An 18372-nucleotide genomic window follows, 5' to 3' on the forward strand; every position below is an offset into this window, starting at 1 on the left:
GTCGAACGTTTGAAGTTGATCATGTCCGGAACAAGTTCGGGCTTTTATCAGTATATGTTACCTGAGGTAAAGGACACCTCAAACGTTAGTAACGCTTTTTTACTTTCTATACACGGCTACATGAGAGGTTAGATCATTGGCAGTGCAGGTGGCATTGGTGGGTGCAAATCCGAATTCTCTTTTTGGCAATTCTGGCACGTTTCATTTTTTGTTTCGTTTCTAATCGCATTGCACTCGTCGAAATTACTACGCTAGCAGACATTATTTCATTTGCTTCCATTGTTATTGTTCCTTTTTAATTTTAAATTCTAACTAGATAAAAGCCGACGTCGTTATGACTCCTTTGAACAAATACTAGCCCCAACGTTCCGTTCAATGGTAAGTCTAACGTTGGCCACATCGCATAGCTGAAACACTTGTCAATAGCGAAAGTGCCGAACTTTTAATACAAATTCGGTTGAATATTGTATTCAACATTGTTGCAAACGTCCATCGTGTGGCTTCCACCTAACGATAGTTCCTCGCATTGATTCCAATAACAAAAAGACACATTAAAATCTCGGTTAGTCGTACATTTTATGAAAATGTCGTTGCTTGACCTCAACGTAAGGAATCGGGAATTTTTGGGAAGAAAAAGTATATTTGGCAACAAGCTGATATGCGCGCACATTCAATATAGGCAACACTCTTGTTTTTTTTTGTTTCAAAACCAAATTTTGGTTCTTTGTATATCTCTCTTCGGTACACGGGAGAAGATATATATCTACCTCTTTTATGCATTTTTTCAAATTATTTTTATTCTCAGGTACCGCCTGTTTAAAGAAAAATTCATTGAAATGTATGTTTACATTGCAAGTTTGTTACAAGAAAGTAACGTATTCCCATTAGTACCTCTTATGTCGCAATATTCGAGGCGTAATAAATATTTTCCGTTATTAGCTAAGCGAGAGAGGCGGAACTACCAAATGATATCACGCGGTGGGTGCAGCAAGATGCTGCAATGGCAGGATGAACTCCGAAATCTCCCGATTTACAGCTGATGCCTGAGTTTACATTTGCGTAACAAATGTAATAATTATCCAAGTAATCAACTGTCAAACGCGTTTAACAACCAATGTAGAACAGCAATTCGACATCCATCCGGTTTACTACTAAAGGGCGTCATCAAGTACTTCGAAATAATTAGTGGCTTTAAAGGATTATTATCAATGCTAGGATAATAATATGCTTATTTATCCGTGGTACATACTTTTAAATTACACATACTTTGGCTTTAAGGAAGCATTATTTTACAAATTTAATTTTCGCGTAAGTTCTGAATTACCTTATAAAATGAGCTAAAATTAATTGTCTCGACGAGCTCTATAATCCTGCATTGACCGGGTAATAATATCTCCCTCAGTTTCTGAGATACGGGGTTACTTTGATTCCTATTTGCTCTTAAATAGAGGTGACTCAGTCTACATTGGCAGCGCTTCGGAACCACAATTGAGACATCCGGATTTAATGTAGGATTTACAGCAGTCAGATTACTAGTTGACAAACAGCAATGGGAAATGTCAGAAGTTTCGCATTGAGGGAGGTACTTTTTTGGCATTTCTCAAAACTGAAGTCACATATCTCGGGAGCTTTCGGAGGAAATGTATGCCGCATGAAATATGTCAAGTTAATCGTCTCTAGTCAGTTTTATACCTCTTTATAGAGGTAGTTTTAAACTTCGTACAGCCCCGAACATTTGGCCATATGACGAACAAATTAGCAAACTGAATGACGAACAAAATATTAATTTAGACAGGATGATATGCTCGTTCGCAAACAGATTTTGAAAATCCCATTCTCTTCTCTTCTTCATTAAAATTAATGTTTTAATCGGTGTTCGGTTCGTTGTACTGTTCGCTGTGCGGCTAAATCATCAGGTGCGAACCAATCTTCCCGCACGAAGCTTAACAAACCATTTTTGATCGCATATTTGTTTAATTACGTCTTTTTTTGAGAAGATTGATTTATCACACAAAATCTTTCCGTGTTTTGTCTGACAAATCTCACATTTCACATGGATCTTAAAGGAACATGTGCGTATAAATGTTGGATTTGTCCTCGTGGCTAACAAAAAGTTAATTACAAAGCGTTTTTAACTCCTGTCAAAGCCCTTAGGGCAGAATCCGATATCATGAGAAAAGCGTGTCGGAAGGGCATAATTCCGAGTGACACGCTTGTTGGAAGTGACGTTAAGGACTTTTCCACAGGATCGGCATTTACAAATAACGGGTTTCATTATTGGTTAGCCCTTATTTCTGTACTTCGAGCGGCATGCGGAGATCTAATATTTTGACAAGCTTGTCAAATGCGGATAATTCAGGAGATATTTCTCAGCTGAGTAACAACCGCATTTGGTAAAAGATAAAGCGTAAAATGTACACGTTATTAGGGCTATAGCGCATTCCGTCGTTGATAACACTCGCTATGTAGTTTATAAAATTGCTTTTAATGTAAATACCTTAGCAAAGGTGCATGTCATGCCATATGCATGCAGGTGCAAACGTTTCTATAGCGCCTGTTTTTCTGATCATTCCAGCAGCGCATTTTAGAATTTTCCAGTTTATGAATATGTATTCTGTTTTAATGGTAAACATAAATCGCTTCTTCTAAAGAAGTTATACGAGAATTAGACTGTTTCCTCTTTGGACGAATTAGAACGTGAAGTTATCTCTCGAATCGATTTATCTACTGCTATTTTCAGTCAATTGTTTCTCTATTTCGAATTCCGTGTAAGACCAAAATTTAGTTACCAGTCCAGGATGAAATGGTATTCTCGGGACTGAATTTGCCAATTAAACCAATTTGAAGCTAGATAATTGACAAATTTGTATCTGCAGTAATAGAACGATCTATCAACTTAAATCCTGCCCGGGTCGCTCACGAAGACATGTTTATTACCGAAGGAGGAATAGCTCGCGAAATAAAGAGTTCCATTTATAAAACGATCGTGCCGTAATATGTGTCTACTTAAGCCCGAAGACTCCAGTGAAAAAATTAAACACTTCCTTGTTCGTCGAAAAAAATACACAACTATAAATCATATTCCGGTTGTTTTTCGAATAATTTATACCGGGCGAGATATATTACGTTTTGACTCAGAGGGTTGACAGAATGAATGATAATGAGACCGAACGGAAGAAAATTTGTTTAGCTAAGGAATTTACACATTACGAATACTTGATTCGGCAGCTTCGAGTGTGTCTGAACTCCAATAAAATTGCTATTTCATTTGCCTTTGTTGTGGATGCCACATTCCTGCAGCAAAATAATGCAGGAACATTTCCTTGCAATAAAAGTGAAGACAGGAAGAAGTGGCGTCACGTGATAGGTGCCCATCTAGTACGAATTCGACTCTGTAGTTTTTATTTCTAATTTTCGAGACAATTATGAAACAGCTTTATAATGCGGCGTGCATAAAAATGTTTCCAATTAAAGGGCACTTTCTGAAAGCTGCAGCAGCAAAAAAGGCAACCCGTCGACGTTTTACAAGTTTGTTTCGTTGTCGTTCGGACAAACTACTTAGTTAAAAGTTGCTAATGAACTTTAGAATTAAAATCTAAATAAGTTTCCTCTCAGACCAACAAGTGGAAATAATTGACGTTGGCTTCATTGTTTTGCTATTCGGAAACCAAAACGACTTGATGACGTTCGACTGAAATGCTCCAAATTAACTTTATAATGCTGGCGAATTCGTCTTCCCCGTGAATACAGGGTGTATATAATAATATAATATGGGCCGCTATCCGTATCTCGGAAACTGTGACTAGGAAAAAGTTGAAACTTGGGCACCACACTAAAGTGGGGGCGACCTATTGGTTAAAAATATTTTCCCGAAAATACCTTTTCCGGTTATACCGAAAATGAATGTCAACTCGCTTATTTTAATGGAACACCCTATATGTTATAACAAGTTTCGATTCTGTGGACCATCATGAATATTTTTCGTCTACAGTGTTCTATACCTAATTTTTACGCCCTTCGAGATATTTAGCATTCTCCAAAAAAATTGAGAGTTTTAGCCACGAACGTATTTTCGAATAATTCGAAAGTGGCTAAGTATTTTGTCTAGAGTTACTAGGTGGCGCTGCTCGCCAGAATTTAAGTATGGCGGCACCCGTAAGTTATTCAAACGAAGATTATCTCAATATGTTTATTATTTACGGTGAAAGTAACAAAGTATTAACCAAAACGAGTCATACATTTGATATTCGATATCCACAAAACCATCACGAAAATCCCTCAAACGCATAGGAGATCATTTGAAATCGAGCGGACTAGTCAAAGCATCTTACAGAAGAAAGGAGTCCATTGTTGACGATTCCTGCGCCATCTAGTAACTCCAGACTTTATTTAAAATGAATTGTTAAGTACTGAACATGGAAAAGAATTTTTTTTTAAATAAAATAAAAACTGTTAGATTTAGACAAAAATTAGACAACTGAATTGAATGTAGTACTTATTTTTGGTGTTAAATATGTATGTATTCGTTGAAAAAGTAGGGGGTTCCTATTTAAAAAATTTGAGTTTTTTTCAATTCTTGAATGATAATTTTGGACTTTGAATATCCTGTATGAAAAAACTTGATTTAGCTCACTGATCCAAGGACTGTAAAGCATTTTGTACGATAGCGCAGAATTTCATTGCAAAATACTTGGCCATTTTCGAATGATTAGAAAATACATTCATAGCTGAAACGATAACTTTTTTTGGAAAATTCTAAATATCTCGAAAACCGTAAAAATTAGATATAGAGCACTATACACGAAAAATATTCATAATGTTCCACAGAATCGAAATTTGTTAGAACATATAGGGTTTTCCATTTAAAATAAGCGAATTGACGTTCATTTCCGGAATAACCGGAAGAGGTATTTTCAGGAAGATATTTTTAATCAATAGATGACCTTCACTTTGGTATAATGCCCAAGTTTAACCTCTTTCCTAGTCGTACTTTCCAAGATACGGATAGTGGCCCATATTCTTTGGACACCCTGTATACATAAAACCTCTTGAATCGCGATTTTTTTTCTTGCGTTTTGTTCTGTAATTCACCAAGTGTTCTGCGGCATGTCTGTGTTTTAAAACAGATCCACACGGTATTGAGACACAATAGACACAAATATGGTCGTCATTTACGTATCTGGATCGAGCTTTTCAACGTGTCAATGCGGTACGTAAACCAGGGTTTTTCCATTAAAAAACGAGTTTGCTACAAATTTCGCGTACAGTGCAAGCTTTGCGTTTATCGGGTTTTAAAACGGACGCAATTTGTAATTGGGCTGCACATGGTGTAGTTTTTAAATTTAATTTTGTCCAGGTCGTTTTGTGACAGCACAACGCTCAGCGGGGTCACGACATATCAAATTCAATTTCGTCATCCGGAATGAGCCTCTCAAACACCTTTCGTGCGCCTCAGATCTCTTTCCCTATTTTATTTTATATTATTGCTCCCGGCGAAAAAAATTGACGATATTGGGTCCAGATTTTACTTTGGTTTGTAGCAAGGTTCACATTCCGAAAGGTCCGCGTCGGAATATTTTCACTTCTAAAATTCCTGTAAAACCCTTCGACCTTTAAGGATGCTTGTAAGATAACGCCTTCAATAACATCCCGAAATAACATTTCCTTATGGCGTTTTTGACAACAAGTCACAACAAAATTGGTATCTTGTTAAGCATATTATTTATGCCTAGGGATATTTCAGAGGCTCAACTGAACCTCGCAATTTGTATATGTATACATGTATTGATCCGAAATATAAACATGTGTTCAGGAACATGAAAGATTCACATAGCCTGATTTTCATTAACACACAATTATAATGTGAAATGGAATGATAACCAAATAAGCATTTGTTGAAAATGTTGATGACCGTCAACTCTTTCGTGTATATCCCGAATCGGAATAAAATCAAAATCGGCCGATTCGAGCAAAAGTAGTCTTACAGCTAAGCGAGAGATGTGCCAAAAGTGGCGTTTTCTTTTGGCTTTTTATGAAACGTTCCTTAATAGACATTACATCGTTAAAGAAAAAACCTAGTAAATAATCATGAATTCTTGTTCATGCACAATGAAATGATATAATGCTCCAATTTTATAAGCTTGCAGGACCAAATGTTCATGTACTTTTCCTATCAGCTCTTCAGTCACATCGCTAAAGACACAATTTTAGGGATGAAATACTTACCAACAACATTGAGTTTGAATGCCTGACTGATCTTTGGCTCAGTGCTCACTTGACACTCATAAACTCCCGAATCCCTAGTTTGAGAGGAGGTGATCTTGAGGGTCCATTCGTCCGATCCATCTGTATGCAATGATAAAAATCGCTGGTCGTTGGTGTAGGTTTGTATGCCAACAGTGAGGATATGTAAGTCCCTTTTCCTAATCCACGACACCTGCAACACACAGAAGTAGAAAATTCGTGACGTTTTTATTTAGCTAAGTTGAAACGAAATCGTCTGGCTGCGGGTTGCCATATTAATACGAATGTTTTCATTTAAAGATTTATAGGGAACACGGGCTTAATAATGTTTTTGTTTGGGAAAAATACTGCAAGCTATAAAGAAGGGCCACATTCGGAGAGAAAGAGATATGTATGTACGTTAGCAGATGTACACAAGGTAATATATGGTGACACAACCCTTTTAAAAATGCCCCGCGGTAAATGCAATGCTCTGCTTTGCACCGAGCACACAATTTTTATTTCATTTACTTCAACAATGCTATTCTCTGGATAAAGGAACGTCATTGTCTGCTATGTACTTTGGACAAAAATGACTATAAAATAATTATGTCCCCGAATTGCGTTAGTTGCTTTGTATTGCTTTTATTGAAATATACATATGAAAAATCCGTTTACAGGCGACGACATAACGTGATGAAAACCTAATTAGATGAGCAGCATAACGAAATCAAGTACGACTCTCGTTATAAATATATGACTTTGTCGTCTGGATGCGTGTGCCGTAATGTTCCAATTTCGTAGTAATGACGGTTTACGTTGAGACTGGAAATATGTAGCGTGACGTCGCTACACGAAATATTTTTCAACGCAGCAAGTAATAAGATAGGCCCTACACATAAAGCCCGTCAAGTGTGAAACGACAAACGGAATCCTGCGAAATTTCATGCTTCAGATGAACAATAAAATCATAAGGCAGAAATTTGCTTGAAGTTTAACATCGGAATTGTATAAAAGGTATTCCGCATTTTTAACAATCAGGAATATATAAGAAACAATTTTTAGCATTTTGATTCGTCTGAGTTTCAGTGCAAAGTCCCCAAAAGCATTCCTCAATTTATCGAAACATTCGATAGAGTTCATTTCCGGCCCAAGTTTGTATGCCCTATCGCAAATCTGGATACAGAACGCGTTTTTATGTCCAGATTTTTGGTTTATCACGACCCTTTCATTTCCGCAACTGAATTGATTTAATATTTCAGTTAATTCGGGCTCCCGTTCGTTTTAAAGTATTTTTATTGTTTTGTTTTGCAGCGCCAAATGTCAGATTGTAACTTTTTGCACAGTTCCTTTTATTTCTTTTATTGACCCTGACAGTTTAGTGAAATAGCAACGCGACAACCCCCGAAAATAGGACAGTTTTAATCACAGAGATTTCTGGCTCAGGAAACTTCAGTGAACTTCAACTTACTTTTATTAAAGTGGGGTAGGTTTTCCGTTTTCGAACTTCCATGATAATATCCCGAGAATTCGAGGAAGAATTTTTCTTAAAAAGTATATCAAATGAATGTTCCAACAACCTCTATAAGTTTACGCAATAACGAGGCTCTAACATCTCTGTTTTCGAGATACGGAGACACTTTAATTACCATTTCTGTGCAAACGAAAATGCTTCGAAATGAAACTGCCTGAAACTTAATCTTCATCAAATTAGGTATCCACGTTATTATCGATATAGTTAGTTAATATGAAAAACAATGAAAATTTCCGAAATTTTCCGGAAAATTCATTTTTCTTGCGACTCTAATTTTGGGCATCACTACTTCCTCAGAATTTCGTAGAGAAATTGCTTTAAAATTAGTTTAAATTAATCGTCTTTATGAAGGCTACAAGTTTGCGTGGATCAGGCGTTAGAGTTTTTGGAAATTTTTTCGACGTGAAATAGTATCGAAGCTACCCCGAATGTGTGTACCTCGAGTTGTACTTACAAAGGACCTTAATCGAGTTCTCTAGCAAATTACAAAATTTTTCTAAGGGCAGGAGAGCTCAGTGATTAGGTCGCATTCAGGGATAAATCTAATGATACCTTGGCAACAGTAATAATAACCTATTATGATAATGAGTCATTTATGTAAAAATTAACAGTCATTTAAAAATTATTAGAAAAATTAAAAATAATCCTGGGAATGATTACCCTACTCACGCGGATAATGGCGTATAGTAGAAAAGTAAATATGTGCAACGACATGTATTATAATATATGCATATATGGCGCTGGGTAGGATTGCCAGAAATACCCACAGCGGTGGTTCGTACCTTCCTACTCTTAAAGCTCGATGATTCGTGCAAAACAGCCTGCAAAAAGTCTTAAAACTTGTAATGAGGGCTATCGCGTTTCCTCGTGTCGATCCTTTGCAGATGTGCAACATATCTCCTGTAATGCATTTATTCCTTCATTTGCGGTATAGCAGATCATCATCATCAATTCATGTTTATGGTGAGGAAGAAATAATAATCCAATTAGTTTACAATACAAATGCGAGAAGTTTAGAAGAAATAAATGATAAATTATTCAAAATGTAACAAGGCCAGAGCGTATTTTCTAAAGAACAATATTTACATAAAACTGTCAATAAACGCACTGTTGTTCATAACGAATTTAAAACCGTATTACACATTGAATTTTTGCCTCGTTGCATTTACGAGAGCAATCAGAAGGCGATCGTATATGTATTATATATTATTTCAATAATTGGCCTCGTGAGTGTAAAGAATTGGAAATACGCACGAGTGCTCTTCGTACGCGATTAGTTCCTTTACCTTCATACTTTTTCCATTTTGAAACTTTCCTCTTCCCACTTGCTTTCTTCGCTATAAAATGCATCCAAAATTGGTTTTACATGTTGAATGGTTTGGTTGGATGAGTCAGTTAAATGAGGAATATTCCAGAGTTTTATGAAAAACTCATACATGGTTTAAACACTGCTTTATATTTTTTCGGTTTTTTAGAAAAATGGTAAACGTTGCATTTTTAAATTTCTCTTGCATTTTTCATATCAAGCCGAAAATGACTTTTGAGTTAAAATCCTATTTGAGCGCTTTTCTAGATAGGATATGATGGCTTATTAAACACAATTTTATCGCCATTTTAAAGTTCGGTGGGTTAATTTCATGAAGTCTCATGGACGTCACTTAGAATTTTTGAATTTTTGGAAACCACTTCATAGAAGCTTTATAAATTATTGGCATAACAGACTTCGGAAGAGTTTGACTTGTCTACTCAAAGTGTCAAGTCCGCTTTGCAATTGAAATTTCTGTTGAAATAGCTCAATCAAAACTGCAACATTATTAAAACGAACACAAAGTGGATATGATGGAAGTTTTTTAAATTAAACCGACATTCAACTGCTGCAGTTGCATCATATGAACAACAGTTTCTCTAACGGAATAAATCGCATGAAAGACACTTTTGATACATAAAGTTCATTGTTACGCATCTAAACTTTTTTATGTGCAGTGGATTTCGTGAGGCACCATAGAATTGGAGGAATTGTGGATTGTTTACAAATACCTGCTGATTTACCATTTACAACAATTAATTAATCTAGGTTTTTGTTTCGTCAGTCTAAGGTATAATTTAAAAATGTATTTGTGAGGGTGGACGTGGCTTTTGTCTTCACTTTGAAATCGAATCGAATATCAGCAGAAATCGGAATTAGAACAGATTAGGAATTCCCTATCTTCGGGAACGTCTTAAATACTAAACCCTCTGGCGGCACACCATGGGCGCACCCTGGTTGGGGGTCCCATCGACACCACGTGCACTATCCGTCGCCTTGCATCGTGCAGCTGAAGCTGATAAGAAGTCCTTCGGTGGTAATTCCGTCTGCATCATAAGGGTCGACAAAGCTTGTCATCAGTAATACCGCTGCCGACACAGTTTTCTGCGGAGAACTCTCATGCCGATACGAAGTAACTCGGTGGGAATTCTCACGCACCAGCCGAAGTCTACCATGGGTGTGCCAAAGGGGTACATCATCTCCTTAACAATAACTTAACCCTAACTATTTACGATCTACCAACTTTCCGATAGAGTCTCGATCTAATCGAAATACGCAATGCAATACAATTAAAAACTATGTACAGGGTGGTTTATTTCACTACTAGAATCAACATTAATTACATAATGTACTTCGTTATTTTTTACGTAACGTGTAAGTCGCGGTTGTCGTTGCCGTTCTACGTCTCCTTAATGTAAAACAGAGTTCTATTCTATCCACTATCTTGCATTTCACTTGCAAATTTACTTTGACATTTGCAGTAGTTATTTTTTCTTTTGCATAGTAACAGCCAAAACGGTCGAAGGCGTATTATTGCAAAATTTAAAAGCTTCGTTTTGCACTTTAGAAACCGTATAATTATGCTAATAAGTACATCGTTTAAAAAAAGTTTTTTTATGCGCTGTCCGGAACTGTAAAAGATCAAAATCAAGATAACGTCTATTAAAATTTACGAAGTTTTTATGTCTAGAATCATTTTTGACTTGGTCCAGAAAGTACAAAGCAAAGTTAAAAAGGTAATGTTTCACTTCTTTTTGCTTTTCTGGAAAACGTCGAAACTTTAAGAAAATTCTAGGTAGTACACTGTATATCGACTTTTTACGACTTTTGACAAGAACGCGCGCCGATATTTCGTTAATTAATATTACCGGTGGGCTCTACAGGGTGTCCAACGAATATTCGTCGGACACGATCGTTCGATTCACTTCATGTATGACCGAGAGGGGTATTTTCATAAAAATATTTTTAACCAATAGATCACCTCCACTTTCGTGTGATGCCCAAGTTTCAACTTTTTCCTAGTCATAGTTTTCAGGATACGGCTAGTGGCCCATATTCGTTGGACACCCTGTATAAGTCTACATAAATTCGGATGCAATATCTCTTTTACTTTCTAAAATATTGGTTTACTGTCTAAAAGGTTCTATTCTAAAGCTGCCTCTAAAATAAGGGAGCCTCAAGTTGCATTTATCCATGATCTTAATAGAGTTATGAAATGTCAGTACCCGTATCAGTTGATTTAAGGGGAAAAGAGCGATATCGGGTTTTCCTTATTAAAAAAATACTCCCTATGTACCTTGAAAGAAAACAATAATGCTATTTAAGTAGATCACCACAGCATCATGACGTATGTGCCTGCTCTGTTACTTAATGGTCCTGCAGCCAACCTTGAGCAGGCCTCAATTTTCAACGTTGAAAATTTGAATTGTCACTACGACCTTTCCAGTGAATAATAAGGGCCGAATACAATTAAATTGGAGTTCCCAAAGTGGAAAATCACGTCATAACCTTTATTCCCGTCTAGAATAACTGGGCAGTAAAAATCGTGGAATGCATTAATTGATTAATTGATAAAGTTTGGGAATACTTAAAGTTCCAATTTGAACTCTGCTAGAGAGAAAAGTTAAATAGGGTAAATCATTCGAAAGATATTGGAAATTAGTTTAGTATGGATTTCCCATTAAGTTAATATTTGAAGATCGAAGCATCTAAACTTTGCTAAATTATCAAACTTCCTTTATTGTATGTGTACCAGTCGGGAATAGTTTGGCCATCTTTGGTTCGCTCTAATGGTTAAGCCAACTTATACGGTTTTGTTCCGAGGCATTTTTGTTTTTGATTTACTGTAAACGTTTATTTGTCGGTTTGTAAGCCGCTTTTACCAATACACATATTTTATATGGGATTTGAGAAAATTGTAAGGTGCTCCGATTTCTTGACATTTTCCCGTTTTGTCCAAACCCAAGGAAATATGATGCATAAGACGGTGCGAATGCTTGCGGCGGTAACTTGGCGTATTTTACATAACTTACATGGTTTCGAGCATTTCCATTTATTACTTTTTCCAAGTGCGTGTTACTGTAACATACATTCTTTTGGCCTATATTTTACATTTCCCCATTAACAGATTTAGAAGTGGAAGGTTGCCGAACGAGCAATACGTTATATATACGTATATATATACAGGGTGGTCATTTAGTGCGGTCTCGGAAGATTACGGCTAAACAATTTAATATTTTGAATTTCTTTTTTTTGCGTTATATAGAACTCGATTATGGGTACATTCTAAAATTGTTTTCGTTTTATACAGGGTGTTCTAAATAAGTGAAAAATATCAAAGTTATGTTTTTTTAAATAGGACACCCCATATATTAATATCGTTTTAGATTTCTTGAGAAAAATAAATGTAAGTTTCATTAAGGTTTACTTGTCCTAAATCTTAAGGATTTCGAAATAATTAAGTTTTTTTAAAAAAATCATGCAATTTTAAAAACTTTGTTTTGAAGGAAGTTTAAGCTGGAGTAAATCGAAATTCATACCAAACCTTATATATGAGACGTATTTTATGCCAGAATTATTAAAATTGAAATATCTCATACAGTGCGTCCAAAAAATAACATGAAAATTGCATTCTTTTTGAAAGGAAATAACTTGCTTAATTTAAATAGAACACCCCATATTTTATTACTCGAAATAAGAGATATACATATGACTAATCAAATTATAAATTTTGCTACCTTTTCTTAAATCTTATTTTTCGAAGAAAACCTGTACATTTAGGTATAGGAAAGTGTAACGATTTTTGATTAGTCATATGTTTATCTCTTATTTCGAGTAATAAAATATGGGGTGTTCTATTTAAATTAAGCAAGTTATTTCCTTTCAAAAAGAATGCAATTTTCATGTTATTTTTTGGACGCACTGTATGAGATATTTCAATTTTAATAATTCTGGCATAAAATACGTCTCATATCTAAGGTTTGGTATGAATTTCGATTTACTCCAGTTTAAACTTCCTTCAAAACAAAGTTTTTAAAATTGCATGATTTTTTTAAAAAAACTTAATTATTTCGAAATCCTTAAGATTTAGGACAAGTAAACCTTAATGAAACTTACATTTATTTTTCTCAAGAAATCTAAAACGATATTAATATATGGGGTGTCCTATTTAAAAAAACATAACTTTGATATTTTTCACTTATTTAGAACACCCTGTATAAAACGAAAACAATTTTAGAATGTACCCATAATCGAGTTCTATATAACGCAAAAAAAAGAAATTCAAAATATTAAATTGTTTAGCCGTAATCTTCCGAGACCGCACTAAATGACCACCCTGTATATCTTCCCTGGATTTTTCACTAAAACCTTGTTTTGTTAAGAGCTACGTTTCATAAGACAACTCGTTTTAGCTTTATGGCCGTCCCGAAAGATGAGCTACAAGAAGAAAAATTGTTGACCCTCTTTTTATGTGTTTTCCCAAAGAATTGCCGCGATTTGATTACATTAGAAACAACTCTAATGCCTTTCAAAAGCCTATACCTAACGATACTGTTGACTTAACAAATTTCACATTTCCTGGCCGTCTTGGTTCACAATAATTAAATTTCATACATAGGAAGTGGCATTGCATTAAGCCTCTTATTAAATGGAGCATCAAAACTGCTTGTCGTTTGTGTTGCTCACTAAATATTGGAAACAATTTCTGTTTATGCTCTCGTTTTCGAAAGGCATTTACTTAAAACCTACGGGATTTCGAATGACAGCTTTAGACTAAGCGGTTTGAAGAAAATATCTTTGGATGGACATAGGTAAATCGAACCGACATTTTTGGCCCTGTCTTTATGCTTTTTTTTTTTCGTCGGGGTGAATAGAATTATAATTATATCAGACATAATCCCTGAATCCTTGGCAAATATTTGTCAATTTATTAGGGACCCATCTCCTAAACCAGCGATTTACGTGTCTAAGGGGAAATCGCTTCTTAATTGTCATTATGCTGTCAAGCCTGAGTGCAACCTAAATTTAATTGTCTTTACCTGGGTCAGATAATCGAAACTTTAACCTCATGCTAAAAGCTACTTCTAGGGATGTCAGAGAATGGAAATTTCACCGGCTTTAGATGACTGTTACGTGCAGTTCCGTCTGGCGGAGATTTCTCGACATCTACGAAAATAACACTATCGAAATATTTAAAGAAAACTATTATTTTTATTCAGTTTTTTATATTTATAGATGGGAAAAATAAACGAGAAATACACAACTCGTTGTTTACCCCATATTTTATTTTATAAGGGTTGGCGCGTAGGCATTTTATCTTTCCTTTACATTTTCCTTTATTCCAAGATTTTGTTTGAAAAATGGCCTCCCCAATATAAGCTCATGATATGGCAACTTTTCTTAAAAGGCTCTTTAATTGTCTGCCACATATTTTCTCTTGGGAATAATTATTATTGGACCGTCGAGTTCGAAACCCATATTAACCATTTTCCATAATTAGATTTTATGCTGACATTTGTACATAGGATTCTCTCTCAAAATTGATGTCACCGGTAATTTATTAAATGGCAAGCAAGACGTTTCCTGTTAATCTGCATGACCCTCTCACCCAAATCCCACCTAAAGCTCATATTAAGTACCCATATAAATTCTATTTGTTTCCGTCTTGGCCGTTCAGCCGTATCAAAAAATATCCATTAGTGCAACTTTCTTCAAGTGTGGTATAAATTTAACGTAGTTCTTTGTGCATTTTGTTTTCGGTTAGATTTTACAAATCGACCTTACCATTGTAAAACGCCCCATGGCACGAATTCCTCCTCTGATACGAATTTAATAAAAGCTGCCATAATGTATCGCTAAACTTACTATTAAAAGTCGATAAAGTCCCTAAATTTCAATCTCGCCATACAACTACATAAAGGCCGTGTTATTTTTGCTAAATGCAAAATTAATTTTTACGGCCTGCCCTATTGAAATGACCTTTCTTAGTTTTTGTTTACGAGGACCTTACCAAACCAGATTAATCTCCAACTAGTGGCAATTTGTAATTCCAAGTAAATCATTTACATAATACGCTCATTTGGCTACATAGGGCTTTACGCTTTCACATGTAATATGGGAGAGTTTGCAAAATCGCATCCCTATAATCAAGTATGTATAAGATGAGGCGACCGAATATCCCCTTAGGATCGGACAGGGGTATATTTGTTTAGAGGCACTTAGATCAACAAACTAAAACGTCAAGACCCTATTTAATCCTTTCACTACATATCTTGGATATTCCTTGATAGATGAGTTGAGCTCAGGTAGCAGTTTTTACAAAGTTCTTTAGCTACACACGAATAATAGAAATTGTGAATAATGATACCTACCGAAACACAGGATGAGAAAAAAATTCATAAATTGACAATATGAGAATTTTATATGGAACACACGCTATATTCACACATTTTTGGGTTTGTCTCGAAAATTTCGTACCCTGTACTTTATTCTGCTATAGCTTTTTTCAAATATTTTGATTTTTCGTATATAAGTCATTGATCTATGACGGCAAAATCGAATGAAGTGACGTTACTACGACTCCTTACTTTTTGCTTCACACAGCGATGGTGCCGACGCATGAAGTGTCTTGGGCAAATAAAAGGACGTTAAAAGCACACTAGTATTCTAATCAAAACCGGTCATTGATTTGGGTTAGAAAGCTGTTTTCAAAATTTATAGGGTGCCAAATATCAGGCGGCCATTGCGGGAATCTAGTGAAATATAAGTGAGACAAAGCTTTTTCGAATTAACAAACATGTTCATTTAAGACCTGTTTTAAGATTGGCAACGTCCTGAACAATTCCATACATATCCGAAAAAAATTAAGTTTTTGATTATGTTTTTCTTAATAATTCAACATCCACTGAACGTAGGCATTCAGAAAAGAGACGTTATTAAGGAAAATTAGAAGAGATTTAGTCTATTAACTTATTTCTTTAGTTCTTATGACCTTTTCAAAATTATGATAGTTCAAAAACGCGTCCATAAACTAATCAAAAGTAAATGTGTTTATTCAAAACCATGACATAGCAACACACTTCCCTAATAGTATGTAATTTCCATATCTGTATGATCAGGCACTACTGAGTAAAAACCCTTAATGAAAAATTTAGATTTTTTTTCGGATATTACCTGTATAAAAAATCATGTCTGCATTGCATTTTTTTTGCTTTGAGCGGTATATTTTTTCAGATTGCCTGCTGAAATAGTTACACATGGTGGTTAATCGTTTGTTTTTGCACTGATGTAACGAAGCCTAAAAATAGAGCTCTTTTAAGTTTAAATGTGAAAACTCTATGTTGATCCAATAATTCCTATCGCAGTCGTGACGATCCCGGAACTTGTATCTTTCTCCTTGAAATGGAGTAGGTGACACCCCTGATCATACATCAGTTTGTAAACAAATACTAGGTGCGCAACTAAGATTCCAGGTATGTTTGATCGACGAAAAATGAAAAACTTCAAGAGAAATACTTCAAAACGGTTTATTTAAAGTATGACCCCTCTCTCCCTACACATTTTTGCCATCTTTCTGGTGACACGTGAATGCCGCGACGATAATACCAAGCGTCTTTGGACCGAAACCATTTATCCAACCAATTTTACACTTCTTCGAAACTGGCCAAGTGTAGCCCTGCCAAGCCACGTGCCTTCGACTGGAACGAGTGCGATCGGAAGGGGCCAGGTCTGGCGAATGTGGCGGGTGCAGATCCCATTTCAGCGTTTTGATGGTCTCCTGGACGATGGAAATGCGATAGCATGGAACGTTCGTTCACCAGTTCGCGTCTCGTGTTCAATTCTGGCCACTTTTCGAGCTATGCATGGTTCTGATTGATAAGTTTTTGTCGGTAGCGATGCCCATCGACAGTTTCTCCCGGTGTCAGCAGTTCATGGTACACAATTCCTTTCTGGTCCCACCAAACGCAGAGCGTTGTCTTCTTTCCGAAGCGACTTTCTGCTTGTCTCTCAGTCAACTCATGCGGCTCCCATTTTCCCTCCTTAAGAATTTTTTCCATAGCATGCGAACGTCCGAAAATAGCTTGGCAAGTCACGTTTAACGCCTCCGCAAGTTGATCTTGTGTTTGCGTATCATCCTCATCCAATAACGCTTGCAGATCGGTGTCTTCAATTATTTCTGGTCTTCCGGAGCGCTTCTTGTCCTCAGTGTCAAAACCGCCACTTCTGAAGCGTTTAAACCAATCCTCGCACGTGGTTTTAGATGGTGAATATTCGGCATAGATCTCCTCAAGCCAATGACGTGTTTCGCTGTTGTTTTTTTTCGAATTAAAGCAGAAAAGCTAAACTTTCCTCAAATGTTGTTTATACGATATGAAACTCGACGGTTTCGTTCTTAGACAAGATATATTTTCGTTCCGATATGTGTTGATGTTACTACTGGTTTTTCTTGAGAACTGTTCAAGCTACAAACAGAACACAGTTTCCGCCATGGATGTCGACTACACGTGTCGTTGGCGCCATCCATGTGTGACTCCCGGAAACTTCGTTGCGCACCTAGTACTTGTGGTTATCATAACAGTTTAAGGAAAGAATCCATACAGTGGGAATAATATACAGATACATGTCTACCTCGTAATGAGCATAATAAAATTTAAATTGATTTTATCGTTTCAAATTTCGGCCTTCAAAATAATAATATGAGAATTAATGTATATTGTTGAGTATTGTCAGGTACATACAACATGAATTTATCTTTAAAAGGCCAACAACAACGGCTTATTATTAACCGAATTATTCAAAGAGGACTTTTAGTTAATTTTCACAGACGCAGAGATGTTTACTCGTGGATACACATATACTTTATGAGCAGTAAATATTCTACTCACATAATGGGCGTTATCCTCTTAGGAAAATTCAGGTTCAACGGCTCTATCGGTAATGACAGCTTTCATTACATGTGTGTTCGACTAATATACTAATTAAGGAATGAAAGCTGCTGGAAAGATTTTTCGTTTTTTAACCTTTCATAACAAACATGGTAATAATGTATTAGCCTCCGTGCCAAACAAATCGACCATGGATATATTTAACATCAAACAGAATGGAACAGCTCAAAAGTTGGTCGACATCTTGTTTTACACCTTATTGGCAACCCGAACGGCACATCACAAATAATATTCATAAGAAGCTTAATTTTTACTATTTATTTGCTCCATTTTTGTACGATCTACGTCAGATTAATTACAAAAAAACTCTGTTCGGGTTCCTCTGATTACTTCATCATTATTATCAATTCATGTAACTTGCACAT

General features: G+C 35.9%; 1 protein-coding gene across 3 annotated transcripts in view; it reads right to left on the reverse strand.

Moving 5' to 3' along the window:
* LOC136347107 (zwei Ig domain protein zig-8-like) overlaps window positions 1-18372 on the reverse strand; it is a 184269-nt gene that overhangs the window by 32545 nt on the left and 133352 nt on the right. For all 3 annotated transcript variants that reach the window (XR_010733429.1, XM_066296801.1, XM_066296800.1), the window contains one exon: window positions 6226-6436. Coding sequence is in view for 2 of the 3 variants with exons in the window: in XM_066296801.1 (XP_066152898.1) it covers window positions 6226-6436 (211 nt within the window). In the remaining variant the exon portion in view is untranslated. The remainder of the gene's footprint in view (window positions 1-6225; window positions 6437-18372) is intronic.

Source organism: Euwallacea fornicatus, chromosome 26 (genome assembly GCF_040115645.1).
Source record: "Euwallacea fornicatus isolate EFF26 chromosome 26, ASM4011564v1, whole genome shotgun sequence".
Taxonomy (NCBI): domain Eukaryota; kingdom Metazoa; phylum Arthropoda; class Insecta; order Coleoptera; family Curculionidae; genus Euwallacea; species Euwallacea fornicatus.